At 42.1% G+C, this 24,027-nt stretch overlaps 1 protein-coding gene across 10 annotated transcripts in view; it reads right to left on the reverse strand.

Moving 5' to 3' along the window:
* Positions 1–24,027, reverse strand: part of Capn3 (calpain 3) — a 46,364-nt gene that overhangs the window by 7,818 nt on the left and 14,519 nt on the right. For 6 of the 10 annotated variants that reach the window (XM_048793144.1, XM_048793141.1, XM_015480769.2 and 3 more), the window contains exons 2-14: positions 16,575–16,644; positions 14,288–14,406; positions 12,527–12,660; positions 11,495–11,663; positions 10,532–10,675; positions 9,247–9,330; positions 8,294–8,379; positions 6,055–6,132; positions 5,094–5,254; positions 2,829–2,998; positions 2,511–2,522; positions 1,675–1,883; positions 830–866 (exon numbers count right to left, since the gene is read on the reverse strand). In XM_048793144.1, the coding sequence (XP_048649101.1) occupies positions 830–866; positions 1,675–1,883; positions 2,511–2,522; positions 2,829–2,998; positions 5,094–5,254; positions 6,055–6,132; positions 8,294–8,379; positions 9,247–9,330; positions 10,532–10,675; positions 11,495–11,663; positions 12,527–12,660; positions 14,288–14,406; positions 16,575–16,644 (1,473 nt within the window). The remainder of the gene's footprint in view (positions 1–829; positions 867–1,674; positions 1,884–2,510; positions 2,523–2,828; positions 2,999–5,093; positions 5,255–6,054; positions 6,133–8,293; positions 8,380–9,246; positions 9,331–10,531; positions 10,676–11,494; positions 11,664–12,526; positions 12,661–14,287; positions 14,407–16,574; positions 16,645–24,027) is intronic. The other 4 variants (XM_048793146.1, XM_048793145.1, XM_048793147.1 and 1 more) reach the window with 1 other exon arrangement.

Consider the following 24,027-nt stretch of genomic DNA (forward strand, 5'->3'; position numbering starts at 1 on the left):
GCACAGCAACTCTGTGCTTCTGGTGTTAGGGTTCTCAGCCCTAGGGGCCTGCTTCAGCAAGGAGGTGGGGGGACCTAAATCTGGAGTCAGATTCTGGAATTGAGTTCTAGTCCTGCCTGTCAATTATGAACTCCATGAATGCAAGGAAGTCATTTAACCCTACTGAGCCTCTGCTTCCTTGATTCAAAGGCAGAGATAATAACCTCATCTACTTCTCAGAAAATTTGCAAGGATTAAGTGAGATACCATATAGAAAAGTACCTTACAAGTCGTAAAACGTGAATAATAACCTCCATTTGAGTGTCCATGTTGTACCAGACATTTCACACATGATCTTATTGATTTAAACCCCACAAAAGCATTGCCAGGCAACCATTATCATTATCCCCAATTTTCAGAGTAGGAAACTGAGTCATAGGGGTTCTATAATTGTCCAGGTCAGGTCACCCAGGCAATAGATCTGAAGGATCCAGGTTTTGAAACTGGGTCCAGAGGTGGTGCATTTCCTTTCCTCTATGCAAGAAATCCATTGTTTTCCAACTTCATAATCCAACATTGGCTGCAATTCTTGTTGTCATCCTTTCCTATGGCCTTGTTTCCTTCCTCTAATTGTTCAAACTACTCCCCTTTTCCACATTTCCCAGTCCCTGAACTAACTAAATGGCCTTAGGACTATGAGACCCATTACTTCTGGCCATGCCTACTAGAAGTTGCTGTAACAATCCCCTCTGCCAATACCCACTCACCCCTCTATCCCAACCTGTTCCCTGCCTGAACTGGGGAAGCTGACCTTCTGACCCTTGTCACACATGAGGGCTAATCCACTCACCACTGGCCGATCCACGGAGATCGTATTTTCGACTTCCCTGTAAGAAACACAAACATGGTTTTCAGTGTCACCAGGAGCAAGCAGGAAGCAGATGGGGGATTTGCTCAGGTCATAAGGCTTCTTGGTGCCAAACTGGGACTAAACTTAAGAGAACTCCTGGAGCTAAACCTCTACCCCAGGAACCAGCCCCATGTAGGCACCATCCCCAGTAGCCAAGCCCAACCACATGGCTTCTTGTTGGTATTGTCCAGAGCTCCCTAAAGGCATGACACAGCTACCTCCCCATGGATCTTGCACTTCTGATATAGATCAGAGTACGGCAGGGATTATCAACATATCCGTGGTGGGCAAGAATAGGATTGGCCTTACTAGCTTCCCTTGCTACACTAACCTAAAATTTCAATCATCTCCAACATTTCCTATACCTCTTCTTTATTTTGTTTTTATTCCTTTATCAACTCCCAAATCTAGCATACTACAGTGTGTGTATATTTTATATATATATATACATTTGTTATTGTTGTGGTTGTTATTTCCTATCCATTGTTTTTTTCACACCAGCTGTTAAAATTTCATGAAAGCGGGGATTTCTTTCTGTTTAATTCACTTCTCTATCCCTAATGCCTAGAAGACCAGAGACACAGTAGGTACTCAGTAAATATCTGCAAGATGAATGAACCAACAAATGAGGGAGAAGTGACGTAGGAGTGGGAAAGAGATGCAGACTGGCCAATATGTCCCAGGGAACCTTGAATAAAACAATCCAATTGCTTCCTGCCTCCATTATGTGGAATGAGCCATGTAAGCTTTTAGGGATAGGAGGGGATAGTCAGGTTGTTACTCACTCAGATAGATTCCGCTTTTCAGAGAAGACCCGGAGGATGAATTCCCCCTCCTGATGGGGCTCATAGGTGGAGGGCACAATGACATACTCGCTGGGAGGCAGGCGGAAGCGCTGGGACACCTCCCGCATGTTAATGTAGGTTTTGCTCCTGGCCTTGGAGGCGTTATAGAGGAAGAAGTCCTTCTGCAGGTGCTGCTTGTTCCCATGCATCTGGGGGATAGAAGAGCCTGTGGAACCTGAGCCTCTTGGGAGGGCTGTCTTATCTGGTTCACAGTTCACTCCAGAGGTCCCTTCCCAACTCTGTGGTCACCCATTCACAGTCTCCCCCTACCTACTTCCAATTCCCAAGGCCTCAAATAGCTTAACATCACTGGAGCTCCCTACCTCACTTCCTCTTCCTTTTTTGTGGTGATTCAGAAGTGAAGGTCAAGTCTATTGTTCCCACACACAGGGCCACTTACCAGAACTGCTGCTTGTCTGCTCCGAATCCCCTCAGGCTGGGAAGGACCCCAAAGAAGCAGAGGGGCCTTGGCTGGGTTCTGAGGGAGGTGATTCCTCCATCCAACCCCTCAGAACATGTCTGTGTGACTCTGCTTGTGGGTGTGTAGTTGCATGGATATGAGTATGTGAAGGTGTATGGTAAGAGGGAGAAAGTGCACATCTTGGGGGTGCAGTATCCTGAAGCACTTTCTCTGCAGATGAAATAATGTAGGCAGGGCCCTCTCCTATCATAGTTCTGCCCACAAACCCCACCAGGAAGCGTCTCGGTGAGCCACAGACAGACTCAGGACCCCCAGGGAATGCTGCACACAACTGCTGGCGCTGCCACTGCTATACCTCTTTGGGAACCTTGAGGAGAAACAGGAAAAAAAGACATATCAGATCTGAATGAGGATAAATAGTTGGCAGAAGGGAAGGCCAGCAATGACAGAAATGCAGAATATGACTCCTCGTGAAGCAGGCCAGCCTGCCAGACCCAGCTCCTCTCTACGGCACCCCCTGGAATTTCCTGCTTGTTAACAAACACAAGTGAGCTTGATAACAGGAGTTCTGGGGTTCACTCCGTATTAGGGAAGCTAGAGGACCCTTTTGTCCCCCAAATCCTTCTTGCTACAAAGGTGTTTCCTGGACTGGAGCTGGTCAGGGATTGCATACCTCGTAGATGGCGAAGCCAATGGTGAAGAGATTGGCCCCCAGTTTCCGGTCCTTCCGCCTGTTCTTCTGCATCAGGGCCACCAGGAAGCTGCAGATCACTTCAGAGTCATCAGGGTCATCGTCCTCCTCCAGGAGCTTCAGGCGGTACTGTGGGTTGGTCCAGAAAGTGTCTATGTCCCCCAGAAAAGAAATGTATATTCAGATCTGCCTCTTAGAGAAAGGGCAGGAGGAAAAATGAGACAGACACCTTATTCATCTGTATCCACCATGTGATGATAAATTTAAGGTGCCAACTGGATTAAAGAACATCTAGAGAATTGGTAAAACATTATTTCTGAGTGTGTCTGTGAGTGTTAACAGAAGGAATTGGCTGTGTGTTGGTAGACTAAGTGGGGTGGGCACCCTCTGATCAGCTGGGGGCCCAGATAGGACAAGAATATGGCAAGAAAAGAATTCTCTCTCCCTCTCTCTAGTTGGGATACTCTCCTGTCCTTAGACATCATAATTCCAGGCTCTCTGACCTTTGGGCTCCAAGACTTATACCAGTATCATCACCACTCCCCCTGCCAGTTCCCTTCTTTGACCTTGGACAGAAAATTATACCACCAATTTCCCTGCTTCTCGGGCCTTCCAACTTGGACTGGACCACACTTACTGGCATCCAAGGGTCTCCAGCTTGCATATGGCATGTTGTGGGACTTCTCAGCTTTTATTATCATGTAAGCCAATTCCCCTAATAAATCCTCTGTCTATCCATCCATCCATCTGTCTATCACCTATTCTATTGGTTCTTTTTCTCCAGAGGACCCTAATATGCCCTGCATCTAGGTGCTTAATAAATATTTGTTGAAAACATGATTTAAGTATTTGTCTAAATATTTGGTGGGTGGAGTCTCTACTTTTATCAGATGGAACCACACTGATTGGATGTGTAGTTTCTCTTTTTCTCTGAACTCTGATTTTCAGTCTTTGCTGATGGCTTTGCTTTCCTTACCTGCACCACAAATGTTGTTGAGCCCTGGGATCTAGTTCTAGACCTCTCCTCTCATCTCCTGTCTCCCTAGGCAATCTTCCCCAATTCCACTTTTTAATTGTTCCCTCTACACTGATGGCACCTGAGCCAGTCTCTCTTCTGACTCTCTTCTTTCCTTCCTTTTCTCTCTCCCTTCCTTCCTCAAACATTTAAGAGTTCTTATCATGTAATTCTCTAATAAAATTTATTTATTTATTTATTTTTGTGGCGCTGGGGATTGAACCCAGGCAGGGCCTTGGGCATGTAAGGCAAGCACTCTACCAACTGAACTATATCCCTAGCCCAATACAAATCTTCATCTGAATATTGGATAGGGACCTCAAACTTGCCATGTCCCAAATTAAAGTCCTCTTCTCATAACCTCACAACCAATCCATCTAAAACAAACAACATGCTGATATTTTTCCCCCTCAGTGTGTCTTCTATTGTCTTATATTGCAATGTTGACATCATCTGCTCAGGTCCCTACACTGGGAATCAACCAACCAATCTACCTTCCTTTCTTTCTCTTTCTTTTTTCCCCCCTTTTTACTGGGGATTGAACTCAGGGGCTCTTAACCACTGAGCCACATCCCCAACCTCTTTTCTATATTTTATTTAGAGACAGGGTCTCGCTGAATTGCTTAGGGCTTCACTAAGTTACTAAGGCTGGCTTTGAATTTGTGATCCTCCTGCCTTAGCCTCTTGAGTTTCTGGGATTACAGGTGAGTGCACCATGCCCAGCACCCTTTTTTCTTTACAGTACTGGGGAATCAAACCCAGGGCCTCATATGCTAGGTAAGGGCTCTATCACTGAGCTATACTCCCAAACCTGCTCTGGACATCTTGACATCATTTTTCATTCTTCCCTCCCTAAATTACCTAATATACGTTCCCCTAAATCTGCCTTCTCCCCTCCATCTCTGCAGCTACTGACTTGGTTCCAGGCCTTAAGTTAGTAGCTACTGTGGTTGTTCTGATTTGAACAACCACAGTAGCTACTAACTTTGTTCTCCACTAGTATCCTCAACATGACCAACACAGTATTGTTCTGACAGTTTCCTGCTTAAATGTTATTACCAGCTCCCTTGCAAACTCCACAGCATGGCAGTTTCCTTCTCAGTAATATAAACAGGATTTCATAAGATAATAGACGTCTGGAGCTTTGCAGAGACTCAGAAAATAATCACTGATATGATTCTACCTGGAACTTGTTCTGCTTGGGCCCTTCCCCCATCAAGAGTATCTCCCACCTGGAAAGTTGCGGCAGCCTCCAGCAGAGCAGCCCCTCACCCAGCGGCCCTCATTCACAGACACTGTCCAGGTCTGAAGCTTGTCAGACTCCAGGGCATCAGCTGTGAGGTTGCAAATCTCCAGCTTTGTAAAATGGTAGATGAAATCCTCATATGACATCCTGATGGGTTGAAAGAAGAGATATCCATATAAGAATAGGTCAGAAGAAGCTGGGAATGGGAAGACTCCAGGCTGACACAGGACAATAAATTAGTTCAGAGGAACTTGATCAATGTCCCGGAGAAGCCTGCCTTTTCTTTTTAGGGTACAATGTCAGTTTTAATGCGTCTACCCCAAATTATCCTCAAGTCTTCTAGTAATGACTCAAACTCATGTATGCTTGATGGAGGAGTTAGATGAAATATTAGTTATCTAAAAGCTTGTCATGTCCCATGTGTCCCTCTACAGCACACCAGGCAGAGTACCAGGCCCAGGGGAAAGAGAACCTTTGGAAAAGGATGAAAAATTAAGCAAACAATTTTAAGGGTGACAAGCCTTACAAATAAATTGAATCTCAGTCCTGGAGGAACTAAGAGAGCCCTGAAGAAAGTTCCCTTTAAGCTGAGACATGAAGGCTGAGTAGAGATGATCTGTGTGAGGGTGAAGGTAGCATTAGGGATCAGGGCAAGTAGAGGTTCCCAGGCTCAGAGGAGAGTGATGTTAAAGCCAAGGAACAAGTGTGGCTGGAACAAGATCTGCATTATGCTGCCCTGGTCCTGGACTCAGTCATCACTGTGACCTGATTGCGGTTACTGTGACCAGAACCTCATTGTTGGTGGCCCTCTAGCTGAAGGAAGAGAATAGAGCCCCAATCACCCAAGAACTGAAATCCGACAGCATCTGCCTAGGGACTGAGGTCTGATATTTGACCCTCCTTCCCTGTCCCTTACCCCTTCTGGGTCCTCTGGGTCCTGGACTCACCAGAACTCTCCATCCTCAGTGACCTGGTGCTGCAGACGGGCCTTCTCATCTTTGTCCACAAAGCTCCAATCCTTCCAACTGGTGGAGAAATGGAGGGATTGTGGAAGGAGAAAGAAGGGAAAGGCCTGAGGTGTGTTGGGACAGGAGATATCAGAGAAATAGAAAGTTGAAGTAGCAGCCTATCTCCAAATTGTAGCCAATGTGAGCCATGAAAATGCTGGTCTGACCTGTCACCCCCAGTGAAAAACTATAATTTCTTCCTGCTATCCTCAAGATGAAGACCAAACTCTTTAAAGAGTATATGAACTGTAGCCTTCTCTAGCTGAATATTTTTTCACACTTTAAAGATAAGAGCTAAACTCTTGGGGGGGTGGCTAGGGCTATAGCTCAGTGGAAAAGCACTTGCCTAGCATATGTGAAACAGTGGATTTGATCCTTAGTATCACATAAAAATAAAATAATTAATCTGTCAAAAAAAAAAAAAAAGGAGCTGGACTCTGCAAATAGACAAACTGAGATTCTCCTTTAATAACAGACCAAGCTGTGTAACCTTGGGCAAGTCATTCAACTCTCATCAGGTTCTGTTTCCTCAAGTGCCAAAGGGAAATGATTACATTATCATCTTACAGGCTGAGTAGACGAAATCACGCAATGCTATATAAGAAACCGAGCTACTAAGAAAAAGACCAAGCATGGAAATATCTTTTTTTTCCCCTTTCCTGTCAGGAAACATCCTACTATCGTGTTTCTGAGGCTGGGAAGTTTTTACAGACTCTCACTGCAAGTGGGAGGAAAAAAATAAAAACAGCACATTTGTGTTTTAGGCTTACTGAGAAGAATTAAGCTAAATTGGGTTCTGGAAATGCTTAGAGTCCAAAATTACTGAAGGAGAAATGGAGATTCCTGAGGCCAGAAGAAGGGACATGGGCTGGAGGAGTCTCCTTGAGTGACCAAGGGCTGGGCCCCACTTGCCAGCAATGGAGAGTTCAGCAGGAAGTGAATGAAGTCTGGACATCAAACTGAGGCTGAAAAGCACAGGCCAGTGGAGTAGACAACGATGGGGTATCGAGGGACTTTCCAGAGTAGAGAGCCCCATTCATAATCACTCCCTCCAAGCATGTCTACATTTCCCATCCAACCCAAACTAGCCAAGGGCTCCCTCTTTGTGATCCTTACCACAGCAATGGTCTCAATTTATTAGTAGCATGTCTGTCTGTTTTTTGGATGGGCAAGGCCATCCAAAAAACAGTAGGACAGTATCACGGGGCCTGGCAGATATTACCAAGGAGTAAGGATTTGTCACATGGACAAATGAAGCAATGCATGTGAATGTGTATAGGAGAAAGGAAGAACATAAAGTCAACAACTTATCACAGACTATCAAGAGAGGCTGCCTGCTCACAGAATATCTCCAGTGCCTACATCTGTGCCTCCTATTTATAGTTGGTGTTCAACAAACATTTGCTAAAGGAATGAATAACTGAAATAAACAGTTAATTGCAGTGCAATGGGATAAAAGGTGTTAGGTTCATAAGCACAGGGCCCCACAGGACCTGGGTTTGGTTCTTAGCTACTGAGTCCTGCTATCACCTCCTAGGAATAAAAAGAGAACTCAAGAGGCCACCTGCCATTCAGCAGAGACAACCCTGAACCAGTGACTGAGTGGGACTGTAGAGGTGTTGTAAATGTTTTGTATCCTTCACATAATAACTTTTCCATATTTTCTATTTTTGATTCCCCTAGTTTATTCCTTTAAGTGATAAACAGTAAAATTCTTTCAGAGGGGATTGTGTACCTTTGTAGGGTGACAGAAAGGGAGGGGGGAAAAAGTTTCAGCACTAGGTAAGCATGTTCCAGAAACTGTCACATTTACTTCTTATAACATCCATGAATGTTTATTGTTTCCATTTTACAAATAGGACAAAGAGACAAGAAGGGAAATCACTTATCTAGTCCATACCCCTGACTTAAGACTCCGTTCCTGCCTGGGCCTGGCCCAAGCTTTCTGGAAGCCTTCCTTTCCAGTCTACTGACCATCAGCAACTTCTCTGTGTCCCTGGCATCCCTGCTTTACTCCCAGTCCTTCCCTGAAGCCCACATCTGCACCTTCTTCTCTGAATGATGGTCATTGGTTTTGAGGGTGATATTACACCCAGCAATCATAATACTCTCATGGCTCAGTTCCCAGTCCAGCCTTTCCCAGACCCTGTTGCCATCTTTCATGGGTCCCCTCACTTACCCATCACTCCAAGAGCCATTCCACTCTACCTGGCCCCAGGGGTTCCGCAGCCGCACCAGCTTCACTTTCTCACCTTTGAACAGGGCCTTGAGCAAAGTGAAAAAGTTCTCATGCTGTGGAGCCTATCTAGAAAGGGGAGCATCTGTCCTGCCCTGAGGGCTGGGATAGGGATGGAGAGATATCTGTTCTGGGACTGTCCTGCCTGTGAAATGTTAGGGTGAGGGGTCAAAACCTTAGGACTGAGTCAGAAGGAGTTAGGGCCTGACTGTTGTCTTACCATCTTCTAAGAAGTGACTTTCCTAGAGAACATCCTAGTCCATTATGAGCTTCAGAGGAGGAACAAACATTAGGGTTCTGCACTAGCTTATACACATTAGGTATCCGTGTGACTTTTAAAAAAGCCACCTACTGCCTGAGAAACTACAGACAAATGCCCCCTCCAGTTGGACCATTTAGAAAAAGGTGCCTGTCCTCCAGGTGGCTCCCATGGGCTGAAACAGACAAGAGCCCCTCTCTATCCATCCCTCTGTCTGAGCACAATCTGTCCATCTGTGTGCAATGGGCCTGACAAGGTTTCTATCTGTGACATACCAGGAAAATCCAGAATTCCCAGAAGGAACAAAACATTCTAACTGTTTGAACATGAGAGAACAAAAAACACCACAGAAGACTACCTTTGTAGAACCAAAGCATTAGTTCTATTTGTTCCTTGGAAATTTTGGGAAAATTATCATCTTTAACATTAAAAGAAAAGATAAACTGAGCACCATCTGAGGTAAGGTCCCCCTCTACCAGTTCTCAAAAGCCTCCCCACTCCCAGGTGCTTTGCTTGTACCTTGAGTGGAATTCCCTGATTTGGGGCAAGCTCTGTGAATAGGGAAGGGGCACAGAAAGCTAATTCCAACTTTAATTCAAGTAGGTCCCCATACCCCATGGAGCCCCAGCTGTCTCACCTCCTCCAGCCCAGTGACGGAATAGGCATGACCCTTGACCAGCCCGCAGGCCATTCTTGTCTCATACTGAACAGGAACAATTGTCTGTGGAGCAATAACCAGGCAGCCTGTTAGGAGTTAGGGGAGCAGAAGTTCTGCTGCCTGGAGAGTAAGTTCATATAAGTCCATTTTCTGGTTTCTGTGAGGACAAGAACTACTTTACTCCCTGAAAGTATGCCTCATGACCAGGAGCAGGGGCCCCACTTGCCCTTTAAGAGCATCAAAAAGACAGCCCCAGAGCAGCTGGTCACTCTGAGAAGGTTCTGCCTGGACCACCAAATAACAAGGTAGACATTGGGATGCAAGGTGGGTGACAGCATTTCTGTTCCTCCTTTATGGCCCCCTTAGGATTCTTCAAAGGAAGAAGGTGGAAATCTGGGGTTGTCCTGGATTTGGGGTTCCTCCTTCCCCTGAGCCCATCCAGGATTGACTATTCCTAGAAAAGGGGCTCAATGAAACATATGGGTCTAAACTTTTCTCTACATCCCCTCATCTCCTTCACACCCACCTAGAAGATGATATTCAAGAAATCAAGAGTCACGGCATCCAGGGATAGATTTCTTAGGAGATTTCCCTGTTCAGAAATGAATGTGCTTAAGAGTGCAGGGTTAGCTGTTCCATGTGCAGAAATATTTGAGTTGCAGCCACAAAGAACCTTGGCAGAAAGGTCGGACTGCCAAGGCCCAATGAATGCTAGATAGACTGCCTAGGTGTCAGCAGGCTTGGAAGCACAGCAGATTCAAGGGGAGATTCCTGGACCCATATTGGGCTTAGTAAATATAATAGCTGCATATTGGGATATTGTGCTTGAGTAAAAAAGTTATAGGAGAATACTTATTGTCATATTAAGAATATAAAAACTAATGAAAAAAGCAGGCTACAAAGAAGTATAAAAATATGACAAGATTTTTAAAACAAAAATGTAGATTATATGCATAGAAGAATCCCAGAAGGACATTTATCAAATGTTAAGAATGATTATTTTTAAATGGGGAAAATATAGGTTGAATTTTCCTCTATACTTTTCTGTATGACTCAGTCTTCTTCCACGAACATGTAGAACTTCTGAAAGTATTAGAATGTAAGGCCTATGAGGAGGGAGACTTTGATTTCTTCACTAGATTATTAAACAAAGGGGAGAAAATTTGCTTCATTTGCAGTGGTTGCAAAGGAGAGTCTGACAGCAGCAGGGGAGGGTCATGCAGCTTGCGGGTTGGTCTATTTTGACAGTGGGAGTCATACACACCCGTGTAGGTCTGTCATCTGAGCCTCTGGGGTCGAGGTCTGAGTCCCTGAGCAGCGAATTATCCATATTCCTCACCATCCGTGCAATCAACTCCCCCATGTTCAGACCAGAAGGAGAGGTTCCATAGGTCATGTTTGTGCCATCCTGAGGCCCGCCAAGAGTGTGGGGGACAACCCAGGAGAGGGGAGAGAACAAACAAAGGAGGGTGGAAAGGGAAGGATATAGAAATAAAGGAGGGGACAGACAAAGGAAAAGAGGAGAGATCAACAGAGCATGAATAGAGAAAAGATGGAGAAAAGTGATACAGAAAGCAAATGTTCATCTAATTTAGCCAACTTGCCTTCTAAGCCTTTCTATCCATTGGGAGTGTTAGGCAAGAAGGGAGCAGGAATTAATTTGGGCCCCTTCCTCTGAAAGGGAAACTACCAAGACTACATTGAATAGCCCTCAGGGAAGGTGTGTCTCCTGAAACTCAGGAGCCCTGGGCATGATCTGCCATCTCCTTACCGTTGGTTCCTATATCTATCCATTCATACCACCTTCTTGCACTGAGAGGCTGATCTTGCAGATAAAAACACAAAGCCCATGTTGCAAGCAGGCATTGTGGTCAAGGCCAAATGACTAGGAGGCTTTCTTAAGGAAATGACTGGTGGGCCCAGGCCCATAGTCAAGGATGAGGCCAACTTATGGGGCAAGCTTGCACTGAGCAATTCAGACAAGAGAGGCCTCCACGACATAGGCCTCTAGACCTATTTCCACCTAAATTTCAGGGTTTAAAATGTTCTTGCCCAATTTCTTTATTGAAATTTTTCAGGAATAACACTCTTTAAAAATTCCTCATTTTCAAAGTCAAGAATCTGCTTCTGATTCTGAAAACTTTCATTATGTCTCAGATGGAAACTTGATATTGCCATTAACTGAGTGAAAAGCTTCCCTGCCTTGCAACCCACACCACAGACTTACATCAATGGAGCAGCCCATGAGGGAACCTCTCTCAATGGCTTTCCTCATAATCTTGTACATGTCTCTGGGAGCATCCTTGATCTCAAAAAACTCTGTCACCCCTCCTGTGAAGTCCTCCATGGCTTCTGTGGTGTTCCCACCTTTCAGGGCTTCATAAGAACCATGCAGCCTTGAAGAAAGGACAAAGACCAACCTGGAGTCACAGAGTTCCAAGAAACATGACCAGGTCCCTTTGCCCCCAGAACTTTACTCTTAAAATCCTGTAATATTCTCTCATTTCCCAATAGTTCTATGAACTAATGAAACAATATGACTGTCTTTCTTCACAACAAAGCTGAACTCAAGAGGACACAAAGAGCTAGAAGCACTGGCAGTGGAACCCAGCTATTCTATATGCTGAATCTTGAGGTAGGGCTGAGTTAAAGCCAATAGCAGTTGGAGTGGAGCTTCTAAGTTGAGAGACAGTATGGTGTTATTATGAATATGCTACAAGCCCATCTATGAGTTCATGAGATGGAGACAAGTAAAATTGTAGGGTCTGAGCTCTAGAGATACAATGCTCTGACCAATGACTTTCAACACCATCAGGAAGTTAGAATTAAAAGAGTTCCCTATGGAAAGCTAAAGCTAAAGGTTTCTTGCACAAATCTTCATTTGGTGGTAGAGATGGGTCAGAAGCACTGGTCTTGTCATTGGAATTGTGAATCTGCTGCTCAGGGGATGGAGAAACATCACTATCTAGGAGCTGGAAGCTCCCNTTTTTTTTTTTTTTTTTTGGTGATGCTGGAGATCAAACCCAGGGCCTTGTGTATATGAGGCAAGCACTCTACCAACTGGGCTATATCCCCAGCCCACTCTCTCTTCTCTTAAACTTAGTATTCTTGGAGATGTGACTGCCTGGACCCAATCTTCTCTGACTTTGGGTCACAGCTGAATTCCCACAATACATATGAACATAAACACATGCATCCTGCTGTGACACCTGGGCTCCCTTGCCTCTCATCTGTCTTACATTCTATAGTATTGCCTTACTTAGCATATGCCTTCTCCAGCAGAGCACTCCAGAACTCATTGCGGTGGTTGGATTTGGTGAAAACCAGTTGATTGTTGTACGTTGGCAGACAGTCATCAACAACCACATCCACCCAGTCTCCATAGCGCCAGAACTGCACAGAAGCATGAAGCACAGGGTCATATACTCAGATTACCATTAGGACATATGCTTGTTCATCCCATTCTGAGTTTGTGGTGTGTATATCTATTTCTAGTTGTACTGTGACTTTCTTGAGAGCAGGAAGTGAGTTATAGACCACTTAATCTCTTCCACAGAGTACAGCCCAATACTGGGTACAGTAGGTACTCAATGTCATGTTAGGATTTGAGATTTTCATTCCCCAGCCTAAGAGGTCTGGAGCTACAGCTGAATATGCTGTATTTTTAGGTGTCCCAGATGATTCTCAATATGTAGCCAAGATTGAGAACTCCTGTGATCAGGGAAGGCGTTGTACTGATACTGATTTATGCATTCCCAGCACACACCCCACCGTGCTTTTGGTGGTATTGAGGATTGAATCCAGTGTCATTAAGCTATATCCCCAGCCCTTTTTATTTTTTGTCTCGAGTTTGAGACAGTGCTCGCTAAATTGACTGAGTTGATCTCAAATTTGCAATCTTCCTGCCTTAGCTTTGGAGTTGCTGAGATGACAGGAGTACACCACCATGCCTGGCTGATTTATTTATTTCTTGATAACAAACTGAAGAAGAATTAAAATGGAAAAGGAAAGTGAAAGTGACTGAAAATAGACTCTGGCTATAGTAGAAATATTGTTCGATCATTTCATTTCTGGATATACTTTTTTGAATAAATGAATTTAAACTGAAAAAGGCCAAATGTGTAGTTTAATCTCCCTTCCAATGGTACTTTCTTCCTCATTGAAAAGAAGACAAAAATCTGTCTGGTCTTTGTGTTTATGGCCCTTTAGATATGAGACCCTTTAAATGTCAGAGGGAAACTGGTAGTTTGATGGCACAGGGAAGACATAATTCAGGGCCTGGTTTCCATTCCCATTCAGAAGCCAGCAGGATGCAGAACCTGCAGACAGACCCTATCTGAGGCCTTCAGTGCTGAGGTACAAGACAGCAGGCATATCAACTGATATCAGGATACTGAGGAGCCGTCAGAACTGGAGACAGACTCCTCATAACTCCAGAAAGTACCAGATCCCCACATGCAGAATTCACTTTAGTTCTGGTTCAACACCAGGATTTGGCTCTTGTTACTAAGATGATTTGGACTCAGAATATTTCCAATGGCTGAATGGTTCTAGAATTAAGAGACTTAGTTCTGGACCAAACCAGAATCATGATCCCCAGATTAACTACAACTTTCTTCCAGGCTCTGGAAGGGGCAAGTGAAACATTTAAAGGGCAGAAAGTAAAAAGAGCTGTAGTTCATGAACCAGGAATTCTGACAGAGCCCAAAGGAGCTTATGGCTTCCCAGAGCTAATGTCTCACGGGCCTACTTGAGAAGGCCTGCTGGCAATACCATGTTAGCCAGCCAGCTGAAGAGCAAAAATAGACCCGTTAACAGCAATGTCTTCCTGGCATTCTGGGGTGCAGTGGAAGGTATGTGGGGCCCAGGGGTCAGAGATAAACACCTGCTTTCTCACAGGCTTGAAGCATTTAGGGGTCGCTGCCCACTGCTATGGCTGGGTGGGTGGAAAGAACCTTTTATGAAGCTGGAAGTGGTGGGGGCTACAGCTGGGCCTCTTACCATACTCTCATAACCTCACCTGGAAGTGGAAGATTCCCGCGTAGTTTTCCGTGAAACTTTGATCGTGGGGTATAACTCGGAAAAGAAGCCGCTCATTTAGGGTCAGGCAGGCAATGGCTGCAAGAAACCAGCAGTCCCCTGCAGGCAAAAACATGACACAGGTTTCATGTGGGACCTATCTGTCCCTCCAGGGAAAAGAAGACCCTATCCCAGCCAGCTGCTCTGTTTTGCTGAAGAATGGAGAGTCACATGGGGCCTCCTTTCCTGCTTCCAGATTAGACCTTATGGAAATGTCAAATCAGGCAAGGAGCATTTGACAAGAACTCAACAGAGCAACTTACTTTGGGTGTTTTTCTAAAGGCTGTAAGCAATTCCTCCTTTTGAAAAACGAACTCACTTCTATTTTGGACCTCAATAGAGGCAGAACAATAGATGATCATAACTAGATTGGTTTTTGTTTGGGTTTGGGTTTTTTTGGTACCAGGGATTGAACCCAGGGGCACTCTTAACAACTGAGCCAAATACCCAGCCCTTTTTATGTTTCGTTTTGAGACAGGGTCTTGTAAGTTGCATAGGGCCTCACAAAGTTGCTGAGGCTGGCTTTGAACTTGTGAGTCTCCTGTCTCAGCCTCCTGGCTGCTGGGATTATAGATGTGCACCACTGCACCTGGCTGGGTTGTTTTTCTTGGTAGGAAAATTTCCCTGCTCTGTACCTTTACATCAGAGCCCATTTTCCTTTTCTGACCTCAGTGAAGACTAAGTGCCAGTATGTTGAGAGCCACAGACAAGTCAAGATGGCGCCTGGCACTTTGCCAAGAGGAGTGGTTTGAGAAGTAACGCCAGTGAGCCATTAAGATGATAGAGATTCCTTAATGACTGAATGCTGTGTCTAGATTATGTCAATTAAGTTAAGCTGTGTGTAATCATTAAGATGATGAGGATTCCTTATTGGTCGACTGCTGTATCTAGTTTATGTTAATTAAGTTAAGCTATGTGTAATTAGTTGGGTATATATACTTCTCTGTCCCATAATAAAGTGGCTCCTGGTGTATCAACCTTCACAAGTTGCTTGTCACCCCTGCCCCCCCCCCCCCCATTTACTTTGCCCAGCCAGACTGCGGCACCAGTAAACCATCAGCTCAGCAGATTTGTATCATAAGAAAGGCCAGCTAGGCAGCTGCCCTGGAGTCAGTATACAGGCACACTAAGACATTGCTGGCAGTGAAATGAGTTGGTGACATTTTCTTATTCTCCAAATCTCCTTTCTGGCAAGGTACTATAGGTAGTGAGATGACCCTGTGTGTGTGTGTGTGTGTGTGTGTGTGTGTGTGTGCGCGCGCGCGCACGGACACCCAGGTGACATACCTGTTGTTCTGACAGTCCTAAAACTGCCTTCTAAGGAGGACAGGATAAGTTAACTGCAACACTGAGAGTACAGGGGAGGCTGAGAGTTGCCCACAGCCACTTTTATTCTCCCTTCCCCCTGGAGCAGCCACTGTGTCCTTGGAAACAGGGCATAGGTGTCTTGAAGGGCTGAGATCCTTGGCCTGCTGGGTGCTCTGCAGGCAGCGAATCAGGTGCAGGAGAGCGGACATCTCATTCCTCCTCAGCTTTTCCCTCAGGAGCCAAATTATTTTCATTTGGTCTCGGATGCCCTTTTCTCTCAAGTTTTAAATTGTGCCTGTTGATGTCCTCTCTAATCTTACTTAACAGAGCTTGTCTGTAGTACATGTCAAAGGTAATACTTCCTGAACAAAAGGCTGAGAGAGGAGGGTCTGATGGAACAGCCAAGCTAGCAAAGAGAAAACTGAATATTCCTTCGTATTACAAATGTCATTTTTGTTAAAAGACTCCTTTAATATGGAACTGTTCTGGGGCAACTTAAACAAGAGTTCCAGTTACAAGCACTATTTTTGGTAATACAGTTTTTGGGGTGTGTGTGTAAGAATTCTTCATGCTCCAGAGGCATGCTTGGTACACAGATAGCCACAGAGTTATTTTCTAAAGAAGGGGGTGCAGTTAGAAGCAGAGCTCTGGTTCTTGCTGAATAAGGTGTGTTGATGTCTTTGCGATTCTAAAAAGGGAAGCTGTAGCATGCAGCACACCTCCTGTGACACAAGGCAAAGCACTAATGAGAAATGGGGCAGGATACACAATAATCACCATGAGTCAATGAGCAAAAATTAATTGCAATAAAATTCTTCCAAAAATGCATTAAAAGCAAAAACACATTTTTGTCCCTAGAATGGGACCACACCTTTTAGTAACCTCTGGATCATCTGGCAAGATATGGCTGGAGGGCCTACCTAGATCTCCTTGACAGATGTCAGTCCTATTGGCTCCACCAATGATAAATCTGGGATTCTCACAAATTTCCTGTGAAACAAAAGAGAAACGACCAGGTAAAACTAATAGTAGTAGCTATTATTTGTTGAGTCCTGGCATTTAGTGTTGATTGGCACCCTGTATCGGGAGCTTTATACCCATCTCTCATTTAAGTCTCCAAAAAAGAGCCCTGTGAATTGGATACCATCTTGTTATTTTTCAGATAAGAAAACCGAGGCTCTGAGAGGTTAAGAAACTTGTCCAAGGATACACAGATAGTAAGTGCTAAAAGCCAGCTGTATGCCTCCTTTTCATTATCCTATAGTGCTCCTCAAACTGTCATACTATTTGAGTAAGGATGTACCTTGAGAAGGCTGTGTCATTTCTGCTTTAACAAAGTGACAACAGAAAGCACAGCTCTTGCTCTTCCTAAACAAGAAGGAATGCCAGAAGGAAAATAAAGTTCTTTCTCTCCAAGATAATGGTAACATAGATATTTAAAGTTAGTGTATGTCCCTACTTCCATGGACTCAAATGCTGGGGAAGCAGAGAGTAGACTTGGTGTAAGCCTCACCAGCCTCCCAGTCCATTGGAGGGGGCAAGTCTTTATTCAAGTCCATCCAATAAAGCACCAGTGGCTCCAGCAGTTTTAAGTTCAGGTAATAGGTTAGTGTTTAGCACAACCGAGGTCAACAGAGGGCGCTCTTGGTTTGTATGAAGACTTCAAGTTTTTTTTTTGTTTTTTGTTTTTTGGTTTTTTTTTGCCAGTGGGCGAGAATTGGTTTTGTTTACTTTTAAAAATAATTATAGATACAGTGTTTTGGTTTTAACACTTTTCTTCACAGCTTTGAGAATCCTTGCTATTCCTGTGACACCCTCTCTGCCTCCTCTCTTTTCCCAACAACCAATATATCCCAAGTGCTCCTGGCACTCAGGGATGGAAAGTCTTGCTTACAGCACATTACAGCCCTCCTCCTATCGCATTAAAACTCTGAATGCAGTGGAAGGATAAACCACTACCAATAATTTTTTAAACAATTACCTATATTTGGAGAGAGGGAATAGGTGCAAGGAATTGGGATAAATAAAACTTTGAACATAACCATTTGAAAATAGGTTTGAGAGCTGGGGTTGTGGCTCAGAGGTAGAGTGCTTGTCTAGCATGTGTGAGGCACTGGGTTCGATCCTCAGCACCACATAGAAATAAAGATATTGTGTTCACCTATAATTAAAAAATAAATATTAAAAAGAAAATAATTTTAGGGCTTGGGATGTGGCTCAAGCGGTAGCGCGCTTGCCTGGCATGCGTGTGGCCCGGGTTCAATCCTCAGCACCACGTACAAACAAACAAAGATGTTGTGTCTGCCGAAAAACTAAAAAAATAAATAAATATTCAAAATTCTCTCTCTCTCTTTAAAAAAAATAATTTTGACAAAAAGCATGTAAGGTTTTATATAATTAAAAGCTAAAATTAAAGAGGAATCATAAAAAGCAATCTGTAAAAGCTGAAAACAAACTGAAGCAAAGGAAGCTAACTGTACATCAAGTCAGGGACAAAAAATGAGTTATTTCAGGTGACTTAAAATATAGCTTTTTGACTATCCCTTTGGGAATATTGCCTAAGAACAAATCCAAAACCATAAGAAATAAGAACAAATAATAATATCCTTATTTCAAAACTGACATGTGACATGTATACAATAAGATAAAGCAAATAAGAACTTACGCTAATGTAATTAGCATAAAAATGTAAAATTATAAAATAACTAAAAAAACTGCAGTGTTCAAATTGAGTTGCATATTTAACTCATGAATTACAAAGAAGGAAAGCAAAGCAAAGGTGAATACTGAAACTATAATTCAAAAATCTTCCTCTAAATAAAAGAATATATTTGATACTGCATATTTGAAATAACAATTGGAATACTAAGAATATCAACAGAGAATGACATGAAGGTATATTCTAGCACATTACGGGACTTCAAAGAAGAGGGGGGGAAATTCTTTGGGCATGTAGGAAAAAATAAGTGACTTAAAGGGGAAAATCTTCTATTATCAGACTTTTCAGTACAAATTTTTTTTTGTGTGTGTGTGGTGCTGGGGATTAAACCCAGGGCCTTGTGCATGCAAGGCAAGCACTCTACCAACTGAGCTATAGCCCCAGCCCTCAGTAACAATTCTTTATGTCAGAAAAAAGTGAAACAATATATTTAGGATCATCAAAGAAGGGAAATGTGAACCAAGAATTTATTTATAGTATAACTTTCTTTCAAGTATAAAGAGTATGGGCAAACAATCTCAATATGTATGAATTCAGGGAATATTGGTCTCATTAGTTCTTCCTAAGGAATATACTAGAGATAAGCTACAGACAATAAGAAGAACTTGAAAAACATCAACATGGGTAGGGAGAGCACTTAATATAATACAGCTATTTACAGAATTAAAACTAAATGATGCTTAGCCAGCTATTGTGATTGCTTGGAGGCCGAGGCAAGAGGATTGTAAATTTGGTTTTAACACTTGTTAAAACTTATCGAGACCCATTCTCAAAAATATAATTTTAAAGAAAGAGCTGAGGAGAACGGGCTTCTCCCGAACTGCCATTTCTGCCATGCAGCTCTGGACTTTGCTCTCAGTTTGCTCTGGAGTCCCAGGTTGCTCTGCGGTAAGGAGCTGAAGATCCCTTGCAAGCTAGACTGGCTCTTGAGCACCAGGAAATGAACACTACTCCCTCACCTTGGCATTGCATCACCTCGATTTTAAGTCATGATATTTCACATGATTGGCCAGGAGTTGAAGAAGGCCAGAGAACTGAAGAGACTTAATGTGGAAATATATGCAGAATCTGAAATGTTACTTAGAACTTTGAGAACCAGAGTGGCGCCAATCAGATGAACCAGCAGCTCAAGATTCCATGTCCAGAGCCAGGAGGTCACAAGAAAAAACTCAGCCCAGGAAACACTGGGTTCAACATATATATGCTATAATCCTGATTCATCACCCTCCAAAATGCAATTCTATTAAGCCCCACTACATGATGCTTTGTCATACAAGATCACATAGTCACAAACAATTTTTTAAATGACTCCAAGGAAAATTAATCAAACGTTGGAATTCCTTTTCTCTCTAAATATTAAGGAAGATAAAATTGTAAACAGATATAAATCTTTAAAAAAAAAACTAAAAGAATCAATGAACACAACTTTCTTTTTCCTTTCCAATGTGAAAAGGAGTCTCCAGTTTTTGTTTTTTTTTATCTTTCAGCCTGGCTCCTTCCCAGCCTTTTCTGAACACTTACTTGGTCATTGACCTTACTTCCATCAGCAATGGCTGCTGGCAATTGTGAAAGTCTGCGCTACTCTAGGAAGGTTGGAGAAATCACTTCATGCTTTGTGCTCCTCCCTTTTTGGATCTCTGGGAGAAGTTCTCTGTCACTCAACCACCTTACCCTTCCCATCCTGACTCTTTGAAATCTTAATGGGAAAAGTCTGGTAAATAAAATTCTTTATCTTGATACAGTTGAAAGAAAGCAAGCAAGAAAAAAAGCAAGAAAGAAAGAGCTGAGGTGGAACTCAATGACACAGCACTTGCCTAGAATGTGCAAGGGCCTGGGTTCCATTCCCAATGCCAGGGTGCAGGTAGCGGGTTGGGACCTAAGTGGTGGTTAAAAGAGAAAATATATAGTATGTAATGTATTACCTGTAATGTTCAGGCAATGCACAAGTATTTAAAACTATTTCACATAGGAGAAGAAAGAGCATATGAAAAAAATCTGTTTTCAGGAAATGATTTGTGGGGATATTATTAATATTGTTATTCTGCAGCTTAATATTGTTATTTAGACAAACAAAAGTTGAGAGAATTCATTGCCAGCAGACTTGCCTTGCAAGAAACAATAAAAGAAATTCATCAAGGAGACAAAAAAGTGATATAAAAAACTTGAACCCAATAAAAGAAGAAAGCATGTAGGAGAAGGTATAAAAATAAAACCTTTCATTTTTCTTATTGTATGTTAATTTCAGTCAAAGCAGACTCCAAAATGGAAAATTATCAGAGAGAAAGAGGGCCTTATGTAATGATAAAAACATTGTGGTGGAGGGGGTGGCACATGCCTATAATTCCAGAGACTCAGGAGGCTGAGGTAGAGGCCAGTCTCAGCAACTTGGTGCAATCTTGACTTGAAATAAAAAATTTTTAAAAAGGCTGGGGATGTAGTTCAGTGATTGAGCTCTAGTAATATAGACAGACAGACAGACAGACAGACACACACACACAATTTTCCAAAAAGACATAATTCTATTTGTGTGTGCACCCAACAACAGGGTATCAAAGTACATGAGATAAAAAGTGATAGAACTAAAGGAGAAATAGACAAATCCAATATTATAGTTGGAGAGTTCACCAACTCTTTTTTAATAATTAAAGGCCAAGTGGGCAGAAAATCAGTAAGGATACAGTTGGCCTGAACGACATGATCAATCAACTTGATTGAATTGACTTTAATAGAATATTCTACCCCAAAATGGAGGGATAGCAGTCTTCTCAAATTTCTCTGTAACAAGTCATTTAGGCAGATCACACTGTGGGTCATCAAATACACCTTAAAAGATGTAAAAGAACAAAAATCATACAAACTATGTTCTCAGACCATAGTGGAATGAAACAACATAAATAACAAAAAGACAGCTGAAATTATTTGGAAATGAAACAACACATTTCTAAATAACACATAGGTCAAAGAAGAAATTTCAAAAGAAGATTTTTAGAACTAAATGACAATGACAATTAGGGGCTGGGGTTGTGGCTCATTGGTAGAGTGCTTGACTGGCACATGAGAGGCACTGGGTTTGATCCTAAGTATCACATAGAAATAAATAAGTAAATGTACTGTGTCCGTCTACAACTAAAAACATCTATTTTTTAATTAAAAAAAGAACTAAATGACAACTAAATATAGCATCATAATTTGTGGGATGAAGCAAAAGCAATGCTTGGAGGGAAATTTATGGCATTTAATGCCTATATAAGAAAGTAGGATATAAAATCAATAACATTCAACCCAAGAAAAGGAGAAATTTAAGCCTAAAGTGAGAAGAAGAAAATAAATTAAAAACTAGAGCAGAAATCAGTGAAATAAAAAAAAAAAGTTAATGAAAACAACTATTTTTTGGAAGGAGCAAGAAAACTGATGAAACTCTACCATATTTAACAAGAAAAAAAGAGAAAACATAAATTACTAATAGAAAAAATGGAGACATCACAACTGATTCCATGGACATTATAGGAATCCTTCAGGCATTCCCATATGCTTAATTTGATAATTTAGATGATATGGATACATGTTTTGAAAGATACAAACTACCAAAACTCACATAAGGAGAAATAGATCATATGAATAGAGGTATACCTCTCAAAGAGTCAATAACTAGTAACTCCCCCAAATGAAAAGACCTAGATGACTTCATTGGTGAATTCTACTAAATATTTAAGGAAGAAATGGTACCAATTCTCCACAAATTTTCCATAAAATAGAAGCAGAGGGATCACTTTTAATGGCTCATTTGATGAAGCCAGCATTATCCTAACATGAAGCCAGAAAAAGATATTACAAAAAAAGAAAAACTACAGACCAATAATGTGGTATGAACATAAAAAATACCCTGATCAAAATAATAGCATCTTGGGGTTGGGTTTGTAGCTCAACAGCAGAGTGCTCACCTACCATGTGTGAGGCACTGAGTTCAATTCTCAGTACCACATATAAATGAATAAAAAAAAGGTCCATCAACAACTAAAAAAATTTAAAAGAAATAAAAATATTAGCATTTCAAATATAATAATGTATAAATAGAGTTAGACACCTTAAGTAGGATTTATTCTAGTTATGCATGGCTGATTTAATATTCAAGACTCAATGTAATGGGCTGGGGATGTGGCACAAGTGGTAGCACACTCGCCTGGCATGCGGGCGGCCTGGGTTCGATCCTCAGCACCACATACAAACAAAGATGTTGTGTCCGCCGAAAACTAAAAAATAAATATTAAAAAAAAAGTTTAAAAAAAAAGACTCAATGTAATATACCACATCAATAGGCTAAGAAGAAAAAGTCCTATGATCATACTGATTGTTGCAGAAAAAGTATTTGACAAACCTCAACACTTGTTTAAATCAAAACCCCACAACTCTTACCCAAGTAGGAATAGAGGAGAACTTCTGTGACTTGTCAAAGAACATCCACTTTGTAAAGAACAACTAAAACTTCATACTTAAAAGTGAGACACTGGATGCTTTTTCCCCAAGATCAGGAACAAAGCAAGATGTTCCCTTTTACCACTCCTATTCAACATCATACTGGATGTTCTAAGTAGAATAAGGAAATGAAAGATGCAAAGATTAAAATAAAAAACAAACAAACTGCCTTTATTCAGATTCCATTGTCTATATAAAAAATCCCAAATGAATGACAAAAACAACAACAACAAAAGAAAACCCACTGAGAACTAATAAGCAAGTGTAGCAATTCCATTTACATGACCACACATTAGGTGTAAGTCGGTACGAACTCATGTTTAGCACAGGTGGTTATACAGAAAAATATTTATGGATAAGTGTATATGCATGCATTAGTACACACACACTTATCTTTATCAGCTGAGAGTCAGACAGTAGCAATGAACAAAACTAGCAATCAGATTCTGGTTTCTAATACCATTTACAATAAAAGAAACCAGTGTTCGCAAGTGCTCAAGAATAAAACCTCACAACAAAAGGGTATATGAAATAGACACCGGGGCCAACTGACAACTCCCAGTGATCACAGCTGAACAATGAGCAACAAAATAAGGCAGTATTAGATCATAACCCAAAAAGAAAAATAAATATCCATGAGTCTAAACTGATATAAATAAGTGATTGAACAAGTTAATGAAGAGAAAAGACTAAGCTCTCATGCAGAATTATTCCCAATTATTTACATAGGGTCCTCTGCACTCAAGCAGGCAGAGCATAACTCCCATTTGTTATGGATTTATGCTTTGGGTCTTGCTTCTGAAGAGTATGGTAAGGAACGGGAGAGGGGAATAGGAGCTTTGCAGTAGAAAAAGCTGGCAAACTTTACTTCAGTCATGTTAAAGCTCAACATCAACAATGATGAGGTGTGTTTACAGTCTTGCCCTTGATAGATACCTAATGAAATGAGGTATCTCTTTACTTCTGCGTGCCTCCTCCCCCAAACCCATAAATCCAATCAGGAGAAAAACAGCAGAGAAATGCCATTTGACGGGTATTTTACACAATACCTGACCAGTACTCTTTAAAACTGTAAAGATACAGAAACAAAGAAAGCTTGAGAGATTGAGATAAACAATAGGAGCTAAGGAGACAAAACAACCAAGTATAAAGTGTCTTGGACAGAATTTCCAAATAGAAAA

This window comes from Marmota marmota, unplaced genomic scaffold (assembly GCF_001458135.2).
Source record: "Marmota marmota marmota unplaced genomic scaffold, marMar, whole genome shotgun sequence".
In the NCBI taxonomy this organism is placed as follows: domain Eukaryota; kingdom Metazoa; phylum Chordata; class Mammalia; order Rodentia; family Sciuridae; genus Marmota; species Marmota marmota.